This window comes from Emydura macquarii, unplaced genomic scaffold, assembly GCF_026122565.2.
Source record: "Emydura macquarii macquarii isolate MOO-44397 ecotype Brisbane River unplaced genomic scaffold, CSIRO-AGI_Emac_v2 contig_587, whole genome shotgun sequence".
Lineage (NCBI taxonomy): Eukaryota > Metazoa > Chordata > Testudines > Chelidae > Emydura > Emydura macquarii.
This window is the reverse complement of record NW_027130724.1, coordinates 3,333,270-3,356,721: the sequence shown is the minus strand read 5'-3', so window position 1 is coordinate 3,356,721 and position 23,452 is coordinate 3,333,270. Positions and strand designations below refer to the sequence as shown.

The 23,452-nt window shown below is 46.0% G+C and overlaps 1 protein-coding gene across 2 annotated transcripts; it reads left to right on the top strand.

The window, feature by feature from the left end:
• Nucleotides 1-509: 509 nt before the first annotated feature.
• CEND1 (cell cycle exit and neuronal differentiation 1) lies at nt 510-22,700 on the top strand. Of its 2 annotated transcripts, none has more exons than XM_067540382.1 (2): nt 510-564; nt 20,549-22,700. In XM_067540382.1, exon 2 carries the CDS (start codon nt 20,750-20,752, stop codon nt 21,143-21,145), a length of 396 nt encoding a protein of 131 aa, XP_067396483.1. In that variant the 5' UTR covers nt 510-564; nt 20,549-20,749; the 3' UTR covers nt 21,146-22,700. The 2 variants fall into 2 exon arrangements, with proteins under 2 accessions (XP_067396483.1, XP_067396484.1); XM_067540383.1 differs by lacking the exon at nt 510-564 and adding an exon at nt 4,058-4,141.
• The last annotated feature ends 752 nt before the right edge of the window (nt 22,701-23,452 follow it).

Below are 23,452 nucleotides of genomic sequence, written 5' to 3'. Positions count from 1 at the left end.
CATTTGTCTTTTCACGCACCTGTGTTCACCACAAGGAATCCAGTTTGCTGCAAACACACACACGGGATTCCAACCAGAGAGAGAGAATACAGCTGCTGCTGAGTCTCAAGAACTGACAGCCTCATGGCAGGCAGCAGCTCAGTGCTGTGGGGGAGTACAGGGTGGAGAGTCCCTAGCCCCGGAGCCAGCCCCAGCAGTGAGCAATCAGCTACATTGGGAGAGAAAAGGATTCCTGGGGCAATGACCCAGATTCCACTTTCCTCTTGGAGGAGTAATGAGGACCCAGAAGACCAAGATGCCTGCTCTGACACTCCCCAATTGTCCCCTCTTGGCCAGTCCTTAGCATCCCTTCTTCCTCCAGCGTCCTGGCCCCTCTCTCCTGATTGGACTGCCCACTGCCCCTCCCCTCTCCTCTCAGCTTCATGCAGTCTGCAGCGATGCATTGTGGGAAACTCCCAAGTTTTTTTTTTTTTTTTTTGCCTCTTCCTCTCTCCCTCCCTCCTCTCTGCGGAACATCCAGCTTCCAAGGTGTGACTTGTGTGAACAACAGTCTGGGGAGAGAAGGTAGGAACTGCTGCTTTTCTTACCTGCCCTTTCATACATGCCAGATCCAAGGAGGGAGAGAAGCACACAGGCCTGAGTCTGTGGAAGGTGTATGTGTGTGGGGGAGGGGGGGGGGGCGGTATGGTGCTGGCATGCAGATGAATAGAGAGAGAGAGACAGAGATCTGGATCTGCCTGTTAAAGGTGTATGTGCACTCATCTCTGCAGCTCTCTGTGTGAGGGAGGTCATGGGACTGTCTTGCCAAACGCATTTGGACTGACAGCAATTGTCTCTATTGAGGCATTTGTCTCTACCCACATAGGCAGTGCAGTCTGTCCAAAACAACAGTGAATGCAGAGGGGGAGCTCACTTTGAATGCGTTCCAGTCCAAACCCAGATCTCCTATGTTGTGCCTTGCTCCATGAAGGTCAGATAATGAGGGGAAACATTCACAAAAGTGCGAGCACTGCACGTGCCTAAAATCCAGATGGACAAACTACCCAGCTTGTACCACTTGCTTATTTCCTTTGCTTGGTTGGTTTGCAGGAGGTACCGCTATTGCACAATGATTGCTGGGGATGCTGCTGAGTATTTGCTCTGTGATATCTGGGAGAATGTTTAGCATTCATCCTAAAACAGGATTAGAAATGGAGAGTGGTAGCAGCATGCTGGAAACCCTGTTTTTAACTAAATAAAAACACAGCTGACTAGATTAGGAAATCCATTAATTTTTTTTAAACCCCATCATCTGTTAAAATATCTTCAATAGAAAGAAGGAAATGGGCCATTTTAAAAGACAAATCACCAGCCTTTGTTTTGGATTCTAGCTGCAGATTTTTTTCAGTCTTGAATGGATTATTTTGTTCATTCTCCTTTTGCATTCTATATTGACAGCTTCATTTCTCTGTTTAATTAGTCATTAATCCTGCGGGCAGGATGCTAAGCAAACAAATGCACTTTGAAATTCCCATCAATCCAATTAGTTGCTATAGGCATTTTCCTGCTCAAAGGGTGCTTTTTCTTTCTGGGGAAAAAAAAAAAAAATCCAAAGGTCTGTATTGTGCTAGAAACAGGTATGTGTCATATTCTGCCGTAGAAAAGGCGATGGGGACTAAAGATGCTAGCTACAATATAGTTTCCTTTAAGCTGTCGTAGCAGATTATAACAAATGAGTGGCATGTCGCAAGGACACTGAGACAAAGTTGGTATCACCTTGCCTATCGACTGCAAAGAGGCACCAATATCTTGATCGTTGTAGGGAAATGTCACTCGCTTTACATACATGTTATTCTTAATTCCTACCATCCGATTCCTAATGTATAGTTCCTGGAGTGCCCTAGGAGAGACGTAATATACAGTGCAATGTACAATAATGTACAATATAAGCATGAAAATGCCTGTTGGTTTGGTCTCTTTGCTCCTAATTAAGCTGTATGTGAATATCCGTGTGATCCTGGCTTCTGATGGAGCCTGAGGATAGGTAGGGGATGCTTATTATTCATGAATCAAAGTCATCCTGTGCAAACTTCTCCTGCACTGAGGTAGCTGGGGGCAAGAGCCTGGATTTGCACACGTATTTTCCATCTGAAGGGGTGGGATTGCTGTAGGGGTGGCATAAGGAGAAAGAGGAGGGATTGCAATGACTTGCTTTGTTTGGTGTTTCTCTTTAGTAACTACCTAGAAGTTTGACCTTCATGGTTTTGACCTTCATTGTTTTCTCTCCAGGTGAGGGGCATGGGCCAAGCTCCCAACACTAATATTCTTTTACTCCCATTGTCCAGTAAAGACACACCAAGGACAATCCCATGCTCTCATAGATACACCCACACATTCTTGGGGAGCCTTGTTCCTTTATTACCACACACTTCTCTGGCTCTCCACCAGGGGCACAGTTCGGCAAATGCCATGGCACAATGGCATCTATTCTGTTTGGCCAAGCCTTCGGCTAGGAGTTGTGAAAATCACTGCAGCTGGGAGTGGGGATGTTTTTATAGACAAGTGTTTATTGTAATTAACATAGAGTGATGAGGCAATGGAGACTGTTCGTGTGCTCTTCAGCGGAGCCTTTATCAGCATTAGCACTGTGTCAGAGGGAGAGCAAATCTTTTGTTGTCTAGCTAGGTAAATCACAGGTGTGCATTGCCCAGGGCCATCTCAGGGGGATGAATGCTATTCTCAGCTCTCCGTCTCCCTCTGAATCCATGTCTGCAGTGGCTTCATAGGTTTCAAATGCAAAGCGACAGTTGTAGGCCTGTAGCTGTAATCCAGAGAGTGTAAAATTGGGGATCTTGTTTTGTGCATTCAAAATCGCCCTCCCAATCTTTTTGTCTGCCACAGCACAGCTAATAGGGGAATTGCTGGTGACACGAATAGGGCATTATACAGTCCAGAACTCAATTAGGGGAGAACAGAAGGACTAGTTATTAGGAATGCTGTTAAGCTAAACAGAGCTGTCAGAGGCATTTTGTAGTATTATTATTTTGCAGTGTCAGAGATGAGCTTTCCCCTTTCTCTTGTGTCTGTGATTCTCTGTACATGTGAGGGAGAAGAATCTGCCAATTTACAATCTAGAAGCAGTCTTGAGGGCTACGAAGGGCTTCCTGGAGGGGGATAAAGGGTTGTCAATCCCCTGGAAATCACAATCTACCATTCAGTGTTGAGCACACAGGAAAAATACCATGAGATCAGTCAGAGAAGTAGCACACAGGTGAAGCTGCAAGCCTGACCTGTAGATCATCATGCACCTGGCAGTCTGTTTCAACAAAGGAACTGATCCTGTTCTTGCTCAGTTCTGCTACTGATTTCCAAGGGAGAAGGATCCCAGTTTGTGTGACACCCACCATCGTGGCTGATGCACCAGAGACCTCCCAGAACTAGTAGCAAAAATGTTTACAACTGGAGCTAAGGAGCCAGGTACTGTAGCAGCGAGCCGTAATGTATTCATATGCTCTGTGAACTGAATGCTGAAGGGGACGCGTAATACACGATGACCCTGGCCAGTAGTTACAATTGCATCAGCACCACAAACCCATTACTGAGCAGAAAGTCTCAAGAGATTGCCCCCATCAGGATCATGTACTGTTTGAGAGGATAGTCATTCCCGTCTGAAGCTGCCAAGGGAGATTACGAAGAAGGTAACATAGGCACTGGTGAGCAGAAGTGGGCTTTTCCTGAAGCTGTCCGAGCACCTAGCTTCCTGTGTTGAGCAAGCAGCCCTTGGGGAAAGCACTGAGCAGACTCAGACACAACATGGCATGAGGCTAAAAACAGGAAGGGGGGAATCATAGGCTATAAAGGAGGCTTTGCAATTGACATTGATCTATTCAGTAAAGGTTGAAAGAACATAAATAGCCTGCTAATGTGCAATAGCAAAGGAAAGCTGCCGAGGTGACTCCTCAATGGACTTAAAGCGTTGGTAGTTTCTCCATCCTTCTCTGTGAATTATACCTTGTTCCTGCAGATATCTCAAAAACTCAAGAGCAGAGACGTAAGCACCATTTTTCTTCAGGACTGCAATTCTCTACAGATGCTAGCGGCACCCAGCTGGCTCAGTGGTGGTGATGGGGAGGAGACAGGGTGTCATCAAGAAGTAAAGAGGGTATGTTTGTTAAATACACAGGAGCAAGCACTGTGCCTAATGAAACCTGGCAGGGAACAAGGCAACACAGTATTGTCAGACTGAGGGGATGGCTCAGTGGTCTAAGCCTCTGGTTTCCATTACCCAGGCTCTGACCAGAGATGCAAATTCTAGCAGGGGCCATCCAGCGCTTCCACTGTCCCAGGTAGATAAGTGGAGAGTCATGAGTATGAAGCTTTCAAGGTGAGATGGTAAAAACAAAGGTTCCATCTCTGCCTCAACAGTGAAGGTCTCCACAGCAGTTTTCATACCAATAAGAGTGTGATCTAGTAAAACTTCTTTCACCCATACTGCTGCATAGCGTGGTGATAGCCTTCACATGGGTAGCTGTGATGAAGGGATCCACTGTGTGTCTATACGTAATTTGCCACGTTTTGGGGGGTGATATCATGTGATGAGTATTCTTGGTCATATGGCCTTTGACTGCCTCTCCTGCACTCTGCCCCCTAAGCAATCTCCACTGGTACTACTTCCAACATGCCAGATCCCTGCACCACCTCAGACAGCCACCATTTTAAAACAAATCAATCTGGGCACATCTTTCCTTCTTTTCTCCAAATTCTCAAAACATTACATTGATTCAAGGATGAGCAATATTCAGTCCTGGTACAGGGACCGATTTAAGGTCTAATATCTCATGACCCTGAAGGTCTAGAAACCAGAGATTTATCCCATTGGAAAGGAAGATTTCCAGCTTTCCAAGGTGAGAAGCAGACATTGATTCTATTCATGAGAAGACCCCAGGATATCAGATTTTAAAGTGATGACATTTTTAATCATAGAAAATATATGGGGGATTTTTACATCCACATTGTACTCACATAAATGATTACCTGAGGTGGATGGCAGCAGCAAATGGGATCCTTTTTATAGAATTTGGAAAGTGCTTAAGGGTGCTGCATGGTGAATGGTGCTATAGAAATCTAAAATATTGGTTGAGGTTTTGTTACATAATAATTTTTTTCATGTTCTTTGGAAGAAAAGTAAGTTGAGCTGAAGCTGCTTTTTGGCATAACTAGCCACATGGTAAGTGTGTGTTTCATGTCTTTGGGAGACCTGGAGGGATCATTTACTGCTGATATGATGGAAATAGCCAGCTTGCGTTTCCTGTTCCAGTCTCCCAACCGGTAGAGTATTAAAGTGGAATCCTGAGTCTTCTCTTCAAATTAGCAGAGCTAAGCCTAGAGTTCTTTATTGCTTCTTGACACAAGATGATGGAGGTGGAATTCCAATTTTCTGTGCACAAAGAGCACCCAAATGTCAGTCAGAAGGAAGAATATTTTAGAATTAAAAAAAAAAAACCCAAACCCAAAACTCTAAAAGAGCCAAAGTAAAATCTCCATGAGAGCACAGTGTGTACTCCTCTTCTGTACAGACTGTAGCCACTCTGAGAACAAAATGGCTGCTGCCTCCATCCACTGAGTGAGTGCTTGGAAATTCAAAGATGCAGTATGCATAAGAATGGCCATACTGGGTGAGACAGTAGTCTGTGTAGCCCAGTATCCTCTCTTCTGACAGTGGTCAATGTCACATGCTTCAAAGGGAATGAACAAAATGGGGCAATTATCAAGTGATCCATCCCCTGTCGTCCAGTCCCAGAATCTGGCAGTCAGGGACTTAGGGACACCCAGAGCGTGGGGTTGCATCCCTGACCATCTTGGCTGACAGCCACTGAAGGCCCTATCCTCTAGGAACATATCTAATTCTTTTATGAACCTAGTTATACGTTTGGTCTTCACAACATGCGCTGGCGATGAGTTCCGCAGGTTGACTGGGTGTTGCGTAAAGAAGTTCTTCCTTCTGCTTATTTAAAACCTGCTGCCTGGTCATTTCATGGGGTGGCCCTTGGTTCTTGTGTTATGTAAATGGATAAACAACACTTCCCTATTCATTTTCTCCACACTATTCATGATTTTATCAACCTCTATCATATCCCCCTTTAGTAATCTCTCTTCCAAACTGACAGTCCCCGTTTTTTTAATCTCTCCTCATACAGAAGCTGTTTCAGACCCTAATCATTTTTGTTGCCCTTCTCTGTACCTTTTCCTTTTCTAATGTATCTTTTTTGAGATGAGATGACCAGAACTGCACTCAGTATTCAAATGTGGGAGTACTACGGATTTATACAATGGCTTTATGATATATTCTTTCTTATGATCTATCCCTTTCCTAATGGTTCTTAACCGTCTGTTAGCTTGTTTGACGGCCGCTGCATATTGAGCAGATGTTTTCAGAGAACTATCTGCAGTAGCAACACACGGCACACCTCACTGATGAGAGCTTGTATCTGTGACTGCCCCAGGCAGCCCCTGCTGGCATGGCAGCCCCTGCTATAAAAGGCCCACTGGCAAGCTGGACATGACCTTCTGAGGGTGCTCACTGCACCACGGCTGGTCTAATGATCCTGGGGCTGCTCTCAGTGCACCTGCATTGTGAAGTGGGTGGAAAAGCATCTCGAATGTGCTGCATCACCAGACCTGGTGGCGCTGACGTGACTGACTTAAAGCAGCATGAGACTCCATGGATTGAAATTGGGCTGCTTGGAGATAACAAGCTAGGGGTCTGTTTGGCTCAAAGGGTCTCCACAGCTGCCAATCCATGCAGTGGCGTACTGAGGGGGAGGCAGGGGGAGGCCAGGCCTTGGGCACTGGTGTGTGTGTGAGGGGGGGAGGGCTCCGGGCCAGCCCTTCATGACATGCAGGGGGTGCGGGAGGCTCTGAGGAGCGACTGGAGGCAGCTGCCCATTACAGCCTCCTGCGTGCCCCGCCCCACACCCACCCCGCACATCATGAAGGTCCAGCCCAGCCCGGTCCCCCCGAGGCCGGGGGGTGAGGGGGCAGCAGAGCCAAGCCTGCACTTGCACCCTCCCCAGGCCTCACACCCCCCTCCCCTCAAGTACAGAGCCCCCCTCCCCAGGGCAGCAGGGGGGCGACACCGGGACCCCTCCTGCCCTGCGTGGGGGGTTGTGGAGGCGTGAGGCTGTGGGTGGGGGGGGCGGTTGCAAACGCAGGCTTGGCTGCTGGGTGCTGGAGATCCATGGTACACCACTGAATCCATGGAGGCTCCCTGAGACTCAACAGTCCTGTAAGCTACTCCTTGTTTCAAGCAGGAAAATCCCCCTCCGAAATGGCTGCAGAAAATGAAGTCAGTTTTAGATAGCTACCCAAGCCCTTTCCCTTCCCAAGGCCCTGCCTGACTGCAATGTATGGAGAGCAGCCTGACATGAGTTGGGGGGGGGAAATGGCATGCCTGGGTGGTCACTGAACATCCTCAATGCATCAAGCCAGGGTATAAAAGCCTTGGTAACTCCCTGAGGCAGAGGGAATAAGAGGCAGGGACAGAAAGGTCCTGCAGGAAGCCATCCTAGGAACAGCTAAGCTCCGGCGGGAAGTATACATGCTCCTTGTTATTGAAGATGACGACACAGGGCACCTCAGGAAGGACGTACGTTTGAACCCTGTGTGTCTACTGTGTTAGGAGCAGGGTGGGAACTCCAGCTCCTCCCAGTTAGCAAGGATTATTAATCAGAACATTTAAGGAAACTAGGGTTGCACATTCAGAACATGTCTAGTGTGATTAAGCAACTTGACTTTCTCATCGATGGAGATGTTGCTTTAAAAGGACCTGGCTGCACAATATTCAAGTGTGAAAACTGCTGTGGTGGGTTATTACTGGGGTCTGATCTGAGGATCTCCAGGATCAAAAGCAGGAACCTCTCCGGCTTGAGTCTATAGGACAAACTCCCCTGAGCGGTAGTGGTAGTAACCTCTGTGGGCCAGCCACTGCATGGGGACCCATAACACCCACTGAATGGGGGGGGTGGCCAAGAGAAGATGCTGGGATTGTACAGGGCAAATGTATGGTAGCTGAAGTCCCTTTTAGAGTCTGAGAATCTGGAATCAGTGTCCCAGTGCAGCATCATTGTTAACACAACAGTGAAATGGAGGTTTCTCTGGTGAACCTCACTCTTTGGCTCCGCCGTGAAATAGCTGTCACTTATGAAAGCAATTGCCTAGCATCTGACATGCAACATGTCAAGACTCAAAGAACTCGCTTGAGAGGGAGGTGTCAAAGAAAGGGGGTGTATGGCAAGTGACAGATTGGCAAAAGGATCCAGAAATAGCTTATCAGAGAAAACTGGCCCAGCAGTGTTTGCTGTCCCTCCTGTGCTGGTACTGCCAAGTGTGAGCTGCACCCAACCACCTCAGGTAAGGCTGGCAAGTGTGTGCAGGATGGGCATGTGCTGCTGAACCCTTTAAAAGAGAGCAGTGAACAGAGATGTTGGTTGCATTTCAGTTTATTGCTTTTACCATCCAAAGCACCTGGAGGAAGGTCATTAAAAACAGATGGGGATTTTAGCAACCTCCTTTTGGGAAGATCAGCTTTAGCCATTGCATTAAACGCAAACTCTTTATGTGACGTTTTTATCATATTTACAGTAACTTTTCACATCGCCACACAAACATTAACACTTCTCCTCAAAATACCCTTGTGCGACAGGTAAGGTAAGGTTTATAGCTCTCTTAGTACTTACATAGTCCTCCATCACCCCTGTGTCTGAGCACCTGTCAACCTTCAATGTATTTATCCTCACATCAGCCCTATGAGCTAGGCCAGTGCCCAATCTCCTTTTACAAATGGGGACCTGAACCACAGAGTGACTAAGGGTCTTCCCCACAGTTACACAGGAAGTCTGTGACTCAGCTGGAATCTGAACCCGGGTCTCTCCAGTTGCAGGCTAGTACCTGAATTGCAAGACCAGCCTTTCTCTCTGAGACACAGAGAACTTAAATGACTTTCCCAAGGCCATGAAAGCCATCCATGCAGGAATCAGTGTGCTCCTGGAGCCCTGTCCTCTGCTCAGTCCTCTAGGCTGTACCTATGGGATAAGGTAAGAATGACGGGGGCCCAAACTACCCCCATAGAAGCCAGTGGCAAATTTTCCATTGACTTCAATGGGAGCAGAGTTAGGCCCTCACCTGCCTTTGGCCTTTTCAGCCATATTTAATTCAGGCTTTGTCTATTCTGAGGATGACTCCCTGATTTCAGCTAGCCATGGCCAGCAACTAGTGTAGCTGAATCCCTCAAACCCCTCGTGTAGATCAGAAAACCCCTGGTTTGCCCCAGTGTCCAGCACAGGTGAACTGCAGCGGTGTAAATTGTGGCTTTCTGGATCCATTAGGGGCATGCACCTGTGTGGCTGGTCACCGATATAAACAAAGCCTCCCAGAGGAATCGCTATCCAGTCATGCAGGCATGGTGGTGGTGAGGGAGTCTTATTTCTTTAGACAAAGCAAAGGTCTATTTGTTTTGCACACAGGTTAATGGACATGGTGGGAAATGAGGCCTTCTCTTTTTCCACTGAGCACAGCTGCTGCAAGAGCTCAGCTCCTGCACAAATCAACTACTCTGTGTTCATTTCTTCCCAATGCAATGCGATCCATCTATCCCCCTTCTCTGTGTAACTGATGCTTGTAGTGCCTTAAGGAATGGGAGGGAATCCGCGTGGCGCTAAGGGCAGCTTCTAGGATGCTGGTGGAGGGCATGTAAGCTGAAGAGTTGGCATCTAAGCCTGGGGATAGGGGGGATTAGCAATCCTCTTCCAAGAAGCCTATGGGATGAGCATGTTAATGCAAGATGAAGATGCCAGGGGAGATAGTGAAACAGCATGGACTGAAATAGCAGCAAGATGCCAACACCACCAAGCCTGGGGTTACCTTTACACCAGATGCAAACAGCATCCCCTTCCCAGCTATCCTATCCAGATGGGAGCAGGACTGAAGGGTGAGTAGGGGTTCCCCTGTTGTGCTTAGCTCAAGTTCCCCCTTCTTGGCTGCTGTGTTTCAGAGGTGCTGTATGTATCCAGGCCCCGATCCTGGATTGTGTAGTGTGTGGGCAAACTGTTGCACCTACACATTGCACAATGCAGAGTCAGGGCCATAGACAAGTTGATCTTTGGGATGAAGGTTATTGTTTTATTATTGATACCAGTGAACTAGATTGTCCCTTTAGGGCAGCCCTGAGCAAGAGTTGCAGCACCCCGGGGATAGCCACGAACATCTATGTGACTCAGAGACACTCTTCTAGGGCACAGTTCCTCCCTGGCTTCCTCCCTCGGGGGTCATGATTTATTGCTGGCCTATACAGGCAGAGAATTATTACATTTCTCCAGTGCTGATCCAGTGAATGGGGGGCTAGAACCAAGGCCTTACTCATTCCTTGCCCGCCTGCTCCAGGGAGTGAAGAAAAGATTTTGTAGCTTCTGACTCCCATGTGTTGGTGCATACTGTCATGCTGGCTGGATTCGGGGGGGGATTTATTATATTGTTTGACATCAATATGTCAAAATCATAATAATTCACGTGAGATATGCCGTGTCAGGTACAGTTAGAAAGGCTATAATGTGCTAAGTAAGATGATGATGTTTATGTTCATGTGTTATATGTGTGATGGAAGTTATGGATATGGTTGCTATATCTGTATTTCAAATTGTGCTGTGCCTGGGTAACACCTCAGACAGGATGGTTGTAACAGTAGCCTGCTTAATGGCCCATTAAGACACTCACAGATGCAAGGGGCCCAGGGGGAGAAGCCAGGGATATACCTGATGAGTCACCAGGACTTGCTCATGTGACTCTAGACTCCATTTTGGTTCCTGTGAAATTCCACAAGCAGCATGGCCAGGGCCAGAGAACATAAAAGGCCAGAGGCCCGGGATCCATTTTGTCTTCAGTCTGTCTTTCAGTCATTTAGTCTTTCAGCCTGCCTCTGGACCAATTCATCTACAACTGAACTGAAGCTGTGAAACAAAGGACTGAGACCCATCCAGGTACTGGTTTATACCAGAGGGACTATACAAGACTGCAAACTCCACAATTCTATTAGAAACCTGAGATATATGGACATTCAAATCATTTATATGCATCTGATTGCTTTAATCCTTTAACACTTCTCTTATGGTTTGTTTCTTTCTTTTTATAATAAACCTTTAGTTTTAGTTACTAAAGGATTGGCTGGCAGCGTGGTATTTTGGGTAAGATCCAAACTTATATTGATCTGGTACTGTGGCTGACCCTTTGGGGTCAGGAGGAACCTTTTTGGTAAAGAGCACAGAGTTTTAAATAACTGGTCTCTTTACTGGACTTAGTGGTTGATTGGGAGCCAGAGACTGAAATGCAGTAAAAAGGGCTGTGTATATTTTTATTTTGGCTTCTTGATAACCAGTGTGGGGAATCAGAAGCACAGTTTGTGGCTGGTTGGGAAGTCTGACTTCAGTGTCACCCACCAGTGCTGGGAGAATCTGCTCTCCTTTTACAGCCTGCCCTGACCTTGGCATTTTCAGGTGGCTGCCCTGGGCATGGAAGGGTCACACATATTATGAGTCTGGGAAGCCCAAGTAGGGAGGTAAGCAGGTGAGGGCTCTTACTTCCTTGTGCTGGTGCATACTGCGATGGCCATACTGTCCCATGCTAATGTGACATCCTGGCCTACACTCATATGGAAGCTGGGCCCATATGGAATTGTATTGTATTGAAAATTGTAGTGATCAGTTTGATTTTCAGGAGGTTTTCCTGGTCCTGCTTGCAGACAGGGCGCTGTAGGGAAGTGTGTGATCTGGGCCTAGCAGCGGTTAGTCAGCAGCCTGCTTTGTGTGTCTCTGTTTTGGGGTTTTTGTGTGTTGTTCTGAATTCTAAGGCCTGATTTACACTTAAAAATTAAATCAACCTAACTATGACCCTCAGGGCTGTAAAAAATGTTGTGCCCTGAAAACTAATAGAATGACCTAACCCCTGGTGTAGATGTGGCTGAGTTGATGGAAGGATTCTTCCATTGACCTAGCTACTGCCTCTCAGAGAGGTGGGTTAACTTTGTCAACAGAAAAACCCCTTCCATCAGTGTAGGAAGCATCTACACGACAGCCCTGTAGCTGTGCTGCTATAGTAGCAGTAGTGTAGACACAAGCTAAGAAATGAAGTAGTGTTACGTTGCACCCTTCCAGCAAGCGTATTTTATGTTTATCTAATTTCTCTGTTTGTACGTCGTGAATACAGCAAGACTGGCAATAAAATCCATGCATGTAGCAATGTACTACCAGGGAGTCCATACAACCTGAACTCCATTCACACCACCCCATCAGAACACTGGAACAGAGCATGAGTATTTTAGATATTTCAGTGTCTAGTCTGCCCTGCAGTTACGTCTGCCTTTATTTCTAACCTAAAATCAGCAAGAAGAGGATAATAGGGGTTGGGGGTGGAGGGCGGCTGTCAGAAGGGGAGAGAACAGGCCTTTTATAATTCTGGCACATTACAGTAAACATAATGGTGACTCATCATTCTGTTTTGTGCAGGATGGATGCATCTTTCGTTTGCGCAGGCAGGAGAGGCAGGAATAGATTTAGTATCTAATCCTCTGGGGACTAAGATGTCATTCTGTGAGCAAGTGGGGTGCCAGGGAGAGTTTCATTCTCTATGTTGGCCCTGTTGTGTTGGCTGTTACACCCATAGCACTGCATGGCTCATACTGCATTGACCTTGAAGAAGCTGCAGCATCAAGGACTGATGCTGAAGACTTTCCCGAGAGGCAGAAATTTGGAAGGATTTTCTTTTTTCTTTATCATCGGTGTCATTATCTCGTCTCCTTCTTTCCAGACCCTTTTCACAAAGAAAGAGCTGGGAAGCTGCTTTCTTGGCAGGCGAGGCCCTTTGAAACAGCACTGATTGTTAAACAAAGAAATAAGAAAGGGGAAAAAAGCCCTCTGCCTTGTGCAACCTATTCTCAAGCACACTCAGCTGTGTAGGAGAGAGAGAGAGAGAGAGCTAAGGGGGAGGGATGGGCAGAGAAGCAGAGAGAGAGAAAAATGGATATAAAAAGGGATAAAGAAAAAGAGAGATGGGGTTAGTTAGAGAGAGACAATTTAGAGGAGAGAGAGAAAGTCAAAGGCAGCTTGAGAGAAAAGCCCTGAGCTTTTCTCTCTTAGGTACATGCTTAAATTTAAGCCCATTGACTTCAGTTGGACAGCACAGTTGCTTAGAGTGAAGCAGGTGCTGAAATGCTCTGCTGGAGTGGGACTAAAAGAGGAAGAGAGGGAGAACTAGTTGGAATGATTAAGAGAAGGTTTAAGCCAGATCAAATGAATGGCAGGGAGCCTGATTAACCAGAAGGCTGGAGAGCATTAAAAGATGGGGTTAAATTCTTTGCTGGTGAAAGAGGAGCACGGTCTTCAGCACCATTGATGGCTGGTGTTCTGGGCTGGGAGAAGGAAGGGCAGAGCAGGTGCCTGTAAACGGATACACAATTGACTCCTACAAATTACCCTGGCAGCTCTGCCGCAGCCATCACCTGGGGTGCCTGCCCTCTTCAGGGAAAAAGGGCATTTCAATCTCCCCCGGCTGCTCTGCTTATCCAACTGAGCCGAAAGGCTGAAGTAACACAGGGTAATTCTGTGATGTGGGCCTTTTAGCACTTTGTGAAGACTGAGTTAAGAATATCCAGAGGTTACATTAGTTAAGAGGAGGGCAACAGGAATAACAGGAGTGAATATTTTGCTCGGATTACTTACGTTGCAGTAGTGCCTTGGGGGCTTGAGGGTCCAGCTGAGATCAGGGGCCTATTGTATAAGGCCTTAGTGGGACTCAGACTGTACCCCAAAGAGCTTACAGTCTAAATAGACAAGACAGACAATGGGTGAGAGAAAGGATAGATAGGGAACTAGGCACAGAGATTTAGCCAGGCTCACACAGAGAGTCGGCACAGAGCTTGTGACTGAATCCAGCTCTCTTGCATCCCAGTCCAGGCAACCTCGTAGTCATTTTCAAACACTGTCAAACGAATGACCCTCTTATCTGTTAAAATTCAAGAGTAGAGCGATACCAAACTGCTCTAATGAGAGTGACTGTGCTGACTGAAACCATCACATAGCTGTGTCCCATTGCAATAGTCATTCCACATGAGCTGGCTTTCCAGCTGGAGAGAAGTTTTCTCTCTCTGTCATGAATGAAGCTGGGTTAGAACATTTCCACTTAAATGTCTTATTGTTGAAAAACACGGTCTGTCAAAGCCAAAAATGTGTCGTGGGAATGTATTGATTTCGGCAGTTTTTGACCAGAGGTTCCTGAGTTCCAGGGCTTTCTGGTCACAGAGACAGGGGAAAACCTGAACTGAAAAACTGAGCTTTTCAATCTGAAAACAGCCACTTCAACACAGTTCTGTTTTGCAAAAATATTTGCAAGATTCCGAGATCCTTGTTTTGCAATCCATCCTAGGCAGAGTGCACCAGATGAGTGGCCGACAATTGTACCATCTCATGGCTGTTTGTAGACTTTATATGAAGTGAATTTGGGGGTTTCACTCTAGTTCCTATAGGGTGGGTGTCCACAGCATGGCTAAGAGCCTTAGCAGGGCCTCGGGACTGAATCTGCATGAGACTGCAACACCTGTGCTGACCACATAAGTGGCCCTTTTAGGTCAGAGCTGAGGCAGCGCAGGGTGAGGGAAGGTTATATTGCTGCAACCTATGCTGTACTACTTCTTTGAATAAATAGAGGACGTCAGACTCCAGGACCATCACTCTGGCACCTTTCATAGTGCACTGATTCAGAAATAGCACTGGATCTTGTATTGATGCTATGTTTTTGGTTGTATTTTTAGCTACCTACATCCTTTGTTTTTGCTCATACTATGGTTAGAGATGCTTGTACTATGATTAGACTCAGACATCAGAATTTGGATCTGCATCCAGATCCAGCCCTTAAATGGCCCAAAGTGTTTGTGGAGTTGATTCAGCCCACTATAAAGAATACAGGAATTGCAGGACCAGAGCAGTAGTCCACCTAGACTGACATCCTAGACATTTTGGTGAAAAAGGGAGCAAATATAAGAATGATAAAAGGAAATAATTTTTTTTTGCACAATGCAGAATTAGTCTGTGGAACTCATTGCCAACGGACATCATTGAGCCCCAGAGTTTAGCAGGGTTCAAAAATGTATATAGATAACAAGAATATCCAGAGTAAGGTTTACAAAAAAAAGAAAACAAACATTTGGAAGGGATACAAGCCCTCATGCTCTAGGCATAAACCAACCTCTAATTCAGGGGGACAGGAAGAAATTTCTTCTATTATTGCTCCTTTAGTGTGTCTTGCACCTTCCTCTGTGTGCTTGCCTTTGTCAGAAACAGGATACTGGACTTAGATGGAGCAATATTATGGCAATTTCTATATTCATATATCTCTGACAGTGGCCATTACCAAATACTTCAGAGGTTGGTGAAAGTTTGACCCCACTGGTCAGTGTATGTTACATGTCCCCCTCCACGCCTGATCCATAGAGCGTATGGGTCTATGAGAGCCTTTGGCTTGAGAGGTTTGCTTTTTAGCTAAAGCTGCAGACTCATGCTTTCGGCTCTGGAGGTCCCTGGTGTTGGCCAAGTTGATGGCTGTTTGGGATTTGAGCTGCTCAGTGGGCCTTGGTTGCACAGGAGAAGCTGCTTCTCTCTGGAAGAAGCATGTAAGTGGCAGGCATTACCTGCTCTGTACCTGATCCACTCAGCATGTGTGCCTGTTATAGAACTAAAGCTACAGAGACCCAGGCTTTCAGTCAAGGAGGTGCCTGGTTCAATCCCTGGTGTTGGGCAAGATGAAGGCCACCACATCCCAAACCCTGCAGAATAGGAAGTTTTTGCCTAAAACCAGGTGACAAGCAGTTGGCTTATTTTTTTTTGATGAGCCCAGTCCCTGCACCCCTCTATATAGCTTTCTTCCAACCCAGCCTCACTTTGGAAGCGGAGATAAAGCACTAGTTATTCTAAATGTTTCCCAGAGAGAGAGAAGCACATTGAATATTGCACAGAAATGTCACCACTTGCTGCATCCCATTATAAACAGGGGAATTAGAGGGTTGTTTTTTTTTTTTTTAAAAAAACCTCACCATCATTCAATGAGATTTTTGAACTCGGTGGGTCATCTCAGAACAAAAGTGCAACAAAAGAAGCTGTCTGGCTGGGGAGATTTCATGGGAGACTCTTCTTCTAAGCTGGCTGTGTTAATAAGCTCATATTTCACTTAACTGGCAGAAAGCTCTCCACAGGACCTGGAAGCACTGAAGGTCAGCAGGGAGATAATGAAGAAGGCTGCTCAGATCTGACTGCTGCCTCTTGTTTACTCATTATTTCCCAGGCGCATCACTGACACCGTGCAACCCCACTGTATCTCTGGCAGAGAACTGGCTGGTGGCTGCTTCTCTTTTCCTCCCATCACATGGAAGCTGTAACACAAGCCTGAATCCCTTTCAATCCATCTCGCCCTTCGTCCACTTATCATTTTTTTGGTTGCTTTGTTTTTATCTTTTTTTCCTGCTGAAGCCAGGTTTGTCTGTCTGCTTGCTGAGTCTGTTTGCACCCAGGCTCATCTGTTACTTCTATCCATTCTTCAGGAAAACTGGCCAGAACTAGTGCTGGTGCTGCTGGTATCTCTCTGCTAAACAAAACAGTCTCGTGAGCAACTGACTAGGTGGAGAGGTGACAAGATTAATTGCACAGTCCTTGCAAAATAAGGACCAGATCCTCATCTGGTGCAGTCAGGTTGGCTCCATTGAACTCAGTAGAGTAACACTAATTTACACCAACTCAGGACCTGGCCCTAACGTTATTTTCCAGTAACTATGTGGAAACTGTGACAACTAAGACACTAACTCTTGGGACTGAATTATCTGCTGTAATCATGAAACTAACCCCTGCCATCTCTACAGAGAGATGCACTGTTGCCCCTGTCTGGATGGAATATGTCAGATCTGATCATGTATGTTTACATACTACTTCCCACAAAGGTTTTCCAACCTTGGCCTGGGATAAACTCCATGATGCAGGGTGCATGAGCTACAGAAAGAAGCACTAAAGGACAGGGAGAAACTAAGAGATCCATTTTCCCAATCAAGGGAAAAGGATTTCTTATAATCAATGAGGGAGGCAGCTGTGGGAAAGAAATTTGATATTAAGTTGCACTTGGCTGGAAATGGACACGCTTTGGTCCTGAAAATGATACTGAATGTACTGATAGCATAGCCCAGCATTCATCATGCATGATTTAAAGTGTACGTGTGTGTTTGCAATTTCACATGGATCATTATAAATGGATAAAGTTCCAGATGATAAACTCACCTCTCACTGGATCTTATAAGCATCATGGCAGAGGTGGGAACTGAGAGCAGATCTGACTAAGAAGAGAGCAGTGTCCTTATGGATAAATCCAAGGAGACTGTTTCAAGATTAAAGGAAAGTAGGGAAAAGGGCACCTAGTTGGTAGTGATACAAAGGCTGGCATTGCTGGTGAAGTAGATGGGGCAGAGAAAAATGGGATCAGAAATGCACAGATAAGTAGAGAAGAACAGAATTATGAAAACCCTCTAAAGAGAGGACAGGAAGCTTGGGAAAGGAGGAGTCAGTGGAGGAATTCAAGGGGGGGTGGGTAGTTATGGTCAGAGTGGTGAGCAAGAAAGATCATGAAGGAAACTTCGTTTTGTACAGCCAGGAGAGGGACGCGATGTAGTTGTTGGGAGGCTCAGAGAGGAGAAGGAGGTTTTAGTAAGTGAGACAGGAGGTGGTAAGGGCCTGGCTGAGACTTTTGCCTTTCTGGACAGAAAGAAAATGTTAAAGACATTATGGGAGACGCAGCAGCAAGATTTGGACCCAGCCTGGATGTGTAGGGCAAGGGAGATGGAGGAGTCCAAGGTGACTCCTTGTTCACAGACCTAAGTGACAGGGAGGATGTGGAATTGCCAACAGCGACAGAAATTATGGGCCCGATCCTCAGCTGATATAAATCAGCCTGGCGACATTGAAGTCAGAGGAACTATACCAGGTTACACCAGCGGAGGATCTGGTCCAATAACTCCATTCCTGCTGATGTGGAGGAATCACAACCTACAGTGAGAGGCTTTACAACAGCCTATGATAGTTTAATCCCTCCTCTGCTAGATTCACAAGGCTATTAACGCTAAACTGTGGCTCAGTGCTTTTCAGTTGCTAAGGCCATGTCTACACTAGCAGTTATGTCAGCAAAACTTTTGTCGCTCAGGGGTGTGAAAAAACACTGTGTAGACCCGCTCAGTCAATTGGAGAGTGCTCTCCAGTCGATGCAATTAATCCACCTCCCCGAAAGGAATAACTTAGGCTGCATCGTCAGGAGGGTCTCTCCCGTCAACACCGTGCCGTGAAGATGCCACAGTACAACAGATTTAAACGTTTTATTAGAGAAAATGTTTAAGCAAAAAAGCAGCGGTCAAGGTTTAAAAGGCACAGTAGTACAACATCCAGGGATGATATGCAGTGGGGGGGATGGGGAGTGATTGGGGATCAGGGGGTGGCAACAGCAAGATGAGCTGTGGCCCCGTAGGAGGGGCTGGAGGTGTGGGGCTTGAGGGTTGCAGGGGGGTATGTGGGGAGAGGGGGACGCTATCCAGCGTGGAGGGAGGGTCCCGGGAGGCATTTGCCAAGGAAGGCAAGTGAGTCTATGTGTGGGGGTGGGGGTCTGGAGAGTACAATGGCGTGCAGGGGGATATGTGGGGAGGGAAGGGGTGCTATCCCTTGTGTGGGGAGGATCCCTGGGAGGTATTTGCCAAGGAGAGCAAGCAAGTCCATGCATGGGGGTGGGAGTGGAGGTCTGGGGGAGGACAATGGTGGGATGGGCTGCAGTATCCCGGATGGGGGGTGGTGGTGTTGGGTTTAAGGTTTACAGGGAGATATATGGGCATGAGGGAGCATTTCAATGTATAGCAGAACCATTGGGGGCATGTTTCAGTAAAAAGAGTACATAGGTCCGTACGGGGCGAAATGTCTCTCATTAGTCCAGTGTCCCTCACAGTCGATTGGTTAAGTACGTCGATGGGAGATTGTCTAGCTTGTGTATCTCCCATTGACTGCCGCCACCAGTGTAGACCAGCCCACAGTGATGATAAAGAGACTCAAGTTCCAGCCAAATAGACCTGTGAAAAGCTAATCTTGTCTTGATATTCCCGCCCTCTCACTGTGAAATGATGCAGACAGCTTTAAGTAGTTGGGTTTTTTTTTTTCTTTTTTGTTGTTTTTTTTTAAAGCAAGTTGTATCCTTCTCAGCCTTTTATAACAAAGAGATTTCCTCATGGTATGGGCATGACATCATTATTTGTGGGGACCAATGCAATGCAAACCCACTCAGGCTACGTACACACTGATGGCAGCAAATACGTGGCTGTCGCATCGATCTTTATGGATTGATTGAGCAGTCAGTGAAGACCTGCTCAATTGATCCAGAAGTAAACGCACTAAAACCACCCCCTCAAGTGGCATAGCACTGCAGCACCATAGGCGGAGGCAATTTAACATTAAAACAGACTCTCAATGAAATGTTGCAACATTGCCAAATCAAACATTTTTGGAACTATTCGTTTTGATATTTTGACCTTTTGTTCTGATTCAGGACAAATCAAATGTCAAAATATTGGAATTTTGCATGGAAGGATATCTGGATTTTCACTAAGCTATACCTGGTATCTAGATGGAGCCAGTCTAGTCAGCTTAATATGACTGGAACCCTGCCTGTCCCGCTCAACACCTGGTTTAAACTGATATGAGAGAGCCTATACGGGGGTTGCACTGGTTTTTAAAAAAAATAGTGTGACTTTTGGGTGTAGACAAGGCCTAAGTAATTTGTTAAGGGCCACAGAGTTAGTCAGAGTCAAAGCTGGGACTAAAACTCAGCTACTCTTTAATATCATGCCTTTGCTCAGATCTCAAGGTCATACCATGAGCAATGATAGAGTGCAGGTGGTACGGGGCTTGCTGCTTGACTGATTTGCTCCTGGAATTATCATTTACGCCTGTAAATGACTTTCCCTGGCAAGCAGGACTTTGCAACACCAAACCCTAGGAGAGATTTTCCCAGACCAGACGATGGGGTGGGGGTTCAGACAATTATTTAATGTCAGGAGATGTTTAAATTCAAAAAGTTAGTTTTATAACCATTAAAACGAAAATTGTCAACATCACATGTGAAAATATACAAAAATGTCCTTAAATCAAACTTTAATAAGTTGTCAAGTAGCATTTTTCTTACTTTACCTATCTGTAAATTTCTACTATTATTGATGGAAACATTTTTGTAGTCGATTTGTGTGTACATGGTGAAATCGATGCTTACTGATTAAAAAATCTAATCCTTCAAAGCCAATATATAATAAGATAGTCACTGCCCTGGTCTATACAGCTTATCTACAGTTTCACCACAATCTACAGGTAGAGTGGCTCTGACTGTAAAACGTCTTCTCAGTGGCGCTTGTATCTATCACTTTGTGCATCGTTTTCACTCACCTCTCATTTTCCGTTTGTTCTTCCAGATTCTGTATCATGCCCTGGTGAAATACTGGCTGAGTGAGAAACATCCTGGGACCACAGCTACAAGGGGTTAAGTGATTGGAAGTGGATCCATCAGCCTGCCTGCACCAGGTGAAAACAACATAGGTACCTACAGCTTGTCGTAATTTTCCCGAGAGCCAGCCCTGTGAAAGTCAGGTCACTTCCTGACAGCACTTGTAGGGATGGAGTCCAAAGGAAACACCCGAAGCGGAAGCAAACCTGATGCCAAAGCCGCCAGCTCAGGAAAGCTGGAGAAGCCTGCCACCGGGCCTGCTACAAATGCAGACAAGAAGGAAACCTCCTCCAAGGAGCAACCTGCCCCTGTTACCACAGTGAAGAAGGCGACCAGCGAGGCCACTGCACTGAACAACCACAGCAATCTGAAGCCCAGCCCTGTGGCCACAGAGGCCCAGGAGCCCATTGGCCAGTCCCCTGACTCTGAGCACAAGGGTAGCGGCGAAGCGGAACCCTCGGGCAATGTCTTCGACAACATGAAGCCATTGGTTATTGTTGGAGGTGTGGTGGTGGCTGCCGTTGCTGTAATTCTGGGAGTGGCATTCCTAGCCCGGAAAAAATGAAGACCGAGAAAGGGTTGGGGGAGAAAGAAATATAATCAACTGTACAGTTCCTTTTGAAACAAATGCATGCAGTAAATTCTATACATATCTATACATATATAGAGAGAGAGCTAGATAGGGTAACTACAGCACCAACAACTACTCCAAGAGTCTTGTTCCAAGAGAGCCGTGCCAGTTTGACCCAGTATGGGTACTCCATGCACTCAGTGTTCTTTCATGTAATATAACTTGGCTTGTACAACTGTGTATAGATTACAGCTTCTCCTGATCAGTGTAAATGACGTTGTCCCCTCCCCCACACTCCTCTCCAGGAGACTCCCCACTTTCCCATAGTCCCAGCATTTCCAAGCAGAGGTGTTCTACATCCCATCCAGAGTCCTTGCTTTATATAGTTTGATTTTCATTTTTTAATTGGGTTGTGGTCGAGAAGATGAAAGGGAGAAAGGGACTAGCACTCAGACCCAGTTCATCAGTTATTGTGGTTTATTATTAATATAGTAACCCCCAAACTTGTGCTGGGCACTTTGCAGACATGTAAGAAGGCAGCTCCGAGCTTAGGGCCAAATAGATACATTATGTTCCTAATGCTTATCATCCAACCTTTAAAAATAAACAAACAGAAATAACAGGAGTAACCCATAGCCGGAGGTGAGATTACAGTGTGATATAAAGAATATGGAGCACATGGCATTATAGAACCTTTTCTCTGCCTGAGATGCAAACCAGGAGCCTGGGTAGCTACAGTGAAGCTCAAGGGGCAAATATGTCTCTGAGAACTACAGTGAAGTTTGCAGCCCATGGAGACAACATACAAGGCATGGAGTCCCATCCCATCTTTAATTATACAGAGGACAGTTTCAATCTGCTCCATTTTATGTATACTGGGGACAGTCCCCAGACAGCCAGCCATTTGCCAATGCAGATAAGGCCATTGGGGCAGAGTTCGGGCATCCCTGCCCTAGAGGGTGATAGACTGTTTTGGGCATAATACATTATTTAATAAACTTAAACTGGCCTTGGTAGAATGCTAGGGGCTCAGTCCAAACTGTACTGATGTCCATTGGAGCCTTCCCATTGCCTTCAGAAAGCTTTGGATCAGGCCCTTAATCCTGATGCTCTTCCATAAAAGGTTGATCATTCCTTGCGTGTGGTGAATGTAGAAGAAAAGGCAGACAAGAACGAATCTTTCAGGGAAAGCAGTATATGAAGCACCATGGGAATAACATACATGATCCCCTTTATGCTGGGAAAATCACATGCAAAGGGTGATGAAAATGGATTGTGCTTGGAGAGATCTTCTACTACCTAATTTGAGTCTACCAGGAAAATGTGAAACATCCATGTCTTGAAAGTGGAAACAACTTTCCACAGCTTGGAAACAGCCTGTTTTCATTGCTGCGGGGCCTGAGATCTGAAACCAGACCATGAGTAGGAAGGGAGAAGAAAGAGAGAAAATAGACGGAGGCTCCAGTTATTACATCCACTGATGCCTTTCCCATAACATTGAGAACCCAGGACACACAACTATTCTGAAGGTTGAGTGACCGTTCCAAACTCAGAGCTTCCATTATGACCCCCATTTTCTGCTACTGCTGCTACAGTATGTAAAGGATTCTTTAGCCAATGTTTTGTTTTTATTGGGGCCAGAACTGAAATAGAATAACCCAAAGAGTCATTGGAGCTCAGCAGTAGTGCCTGTTAACTGGTGAGTGATAAACAGGAATGTCACAGTTTTGCAGTAATGCTTGCAGAGATAGTGTACAACAGCCAGAGAAACCGGTCCAAATTCAGAGGGGATGTAGAAGGGGGGATGTAAGTTACATGTCTGGAAGGAAGCCTGAGGCCATGGTAGTATAAACCAGTGCAAGAGCCAGATGAAGCCTAAATTATGCCAAGTCTCTTAGCTTCTTACATCAGATTTCTTGCATCTTCCTCTGACATATCGAGTATCGGCCACTGTTGGTGACAGGATACTGGACTGGATGGACCACATATCTGATCCAGTCTGGCAATTCCTATATTTCTGACTCAGAGTCCTTTAAGAATTTGGCCTACTGAGTGCATGTGGCTCACCAGACTATCTGGGCACAGCTTTTTTACAAATTCCCTTCTATTCCTGTCATTAGATTTTGCACCAGCTTTTCTACAAGTCTCTTAAAATATTCCCAGATGTATGTGGCCTCTTTGGGCACAAAATTCTATCTCCTGGTTTCCAAACTATTGTGTGTTTCTGAGTTTTAACCTGCATACGTTCTTTTCCATGGCACAGACTGATTCAATATGATCAGATGTGCCCCACTGTGCTAG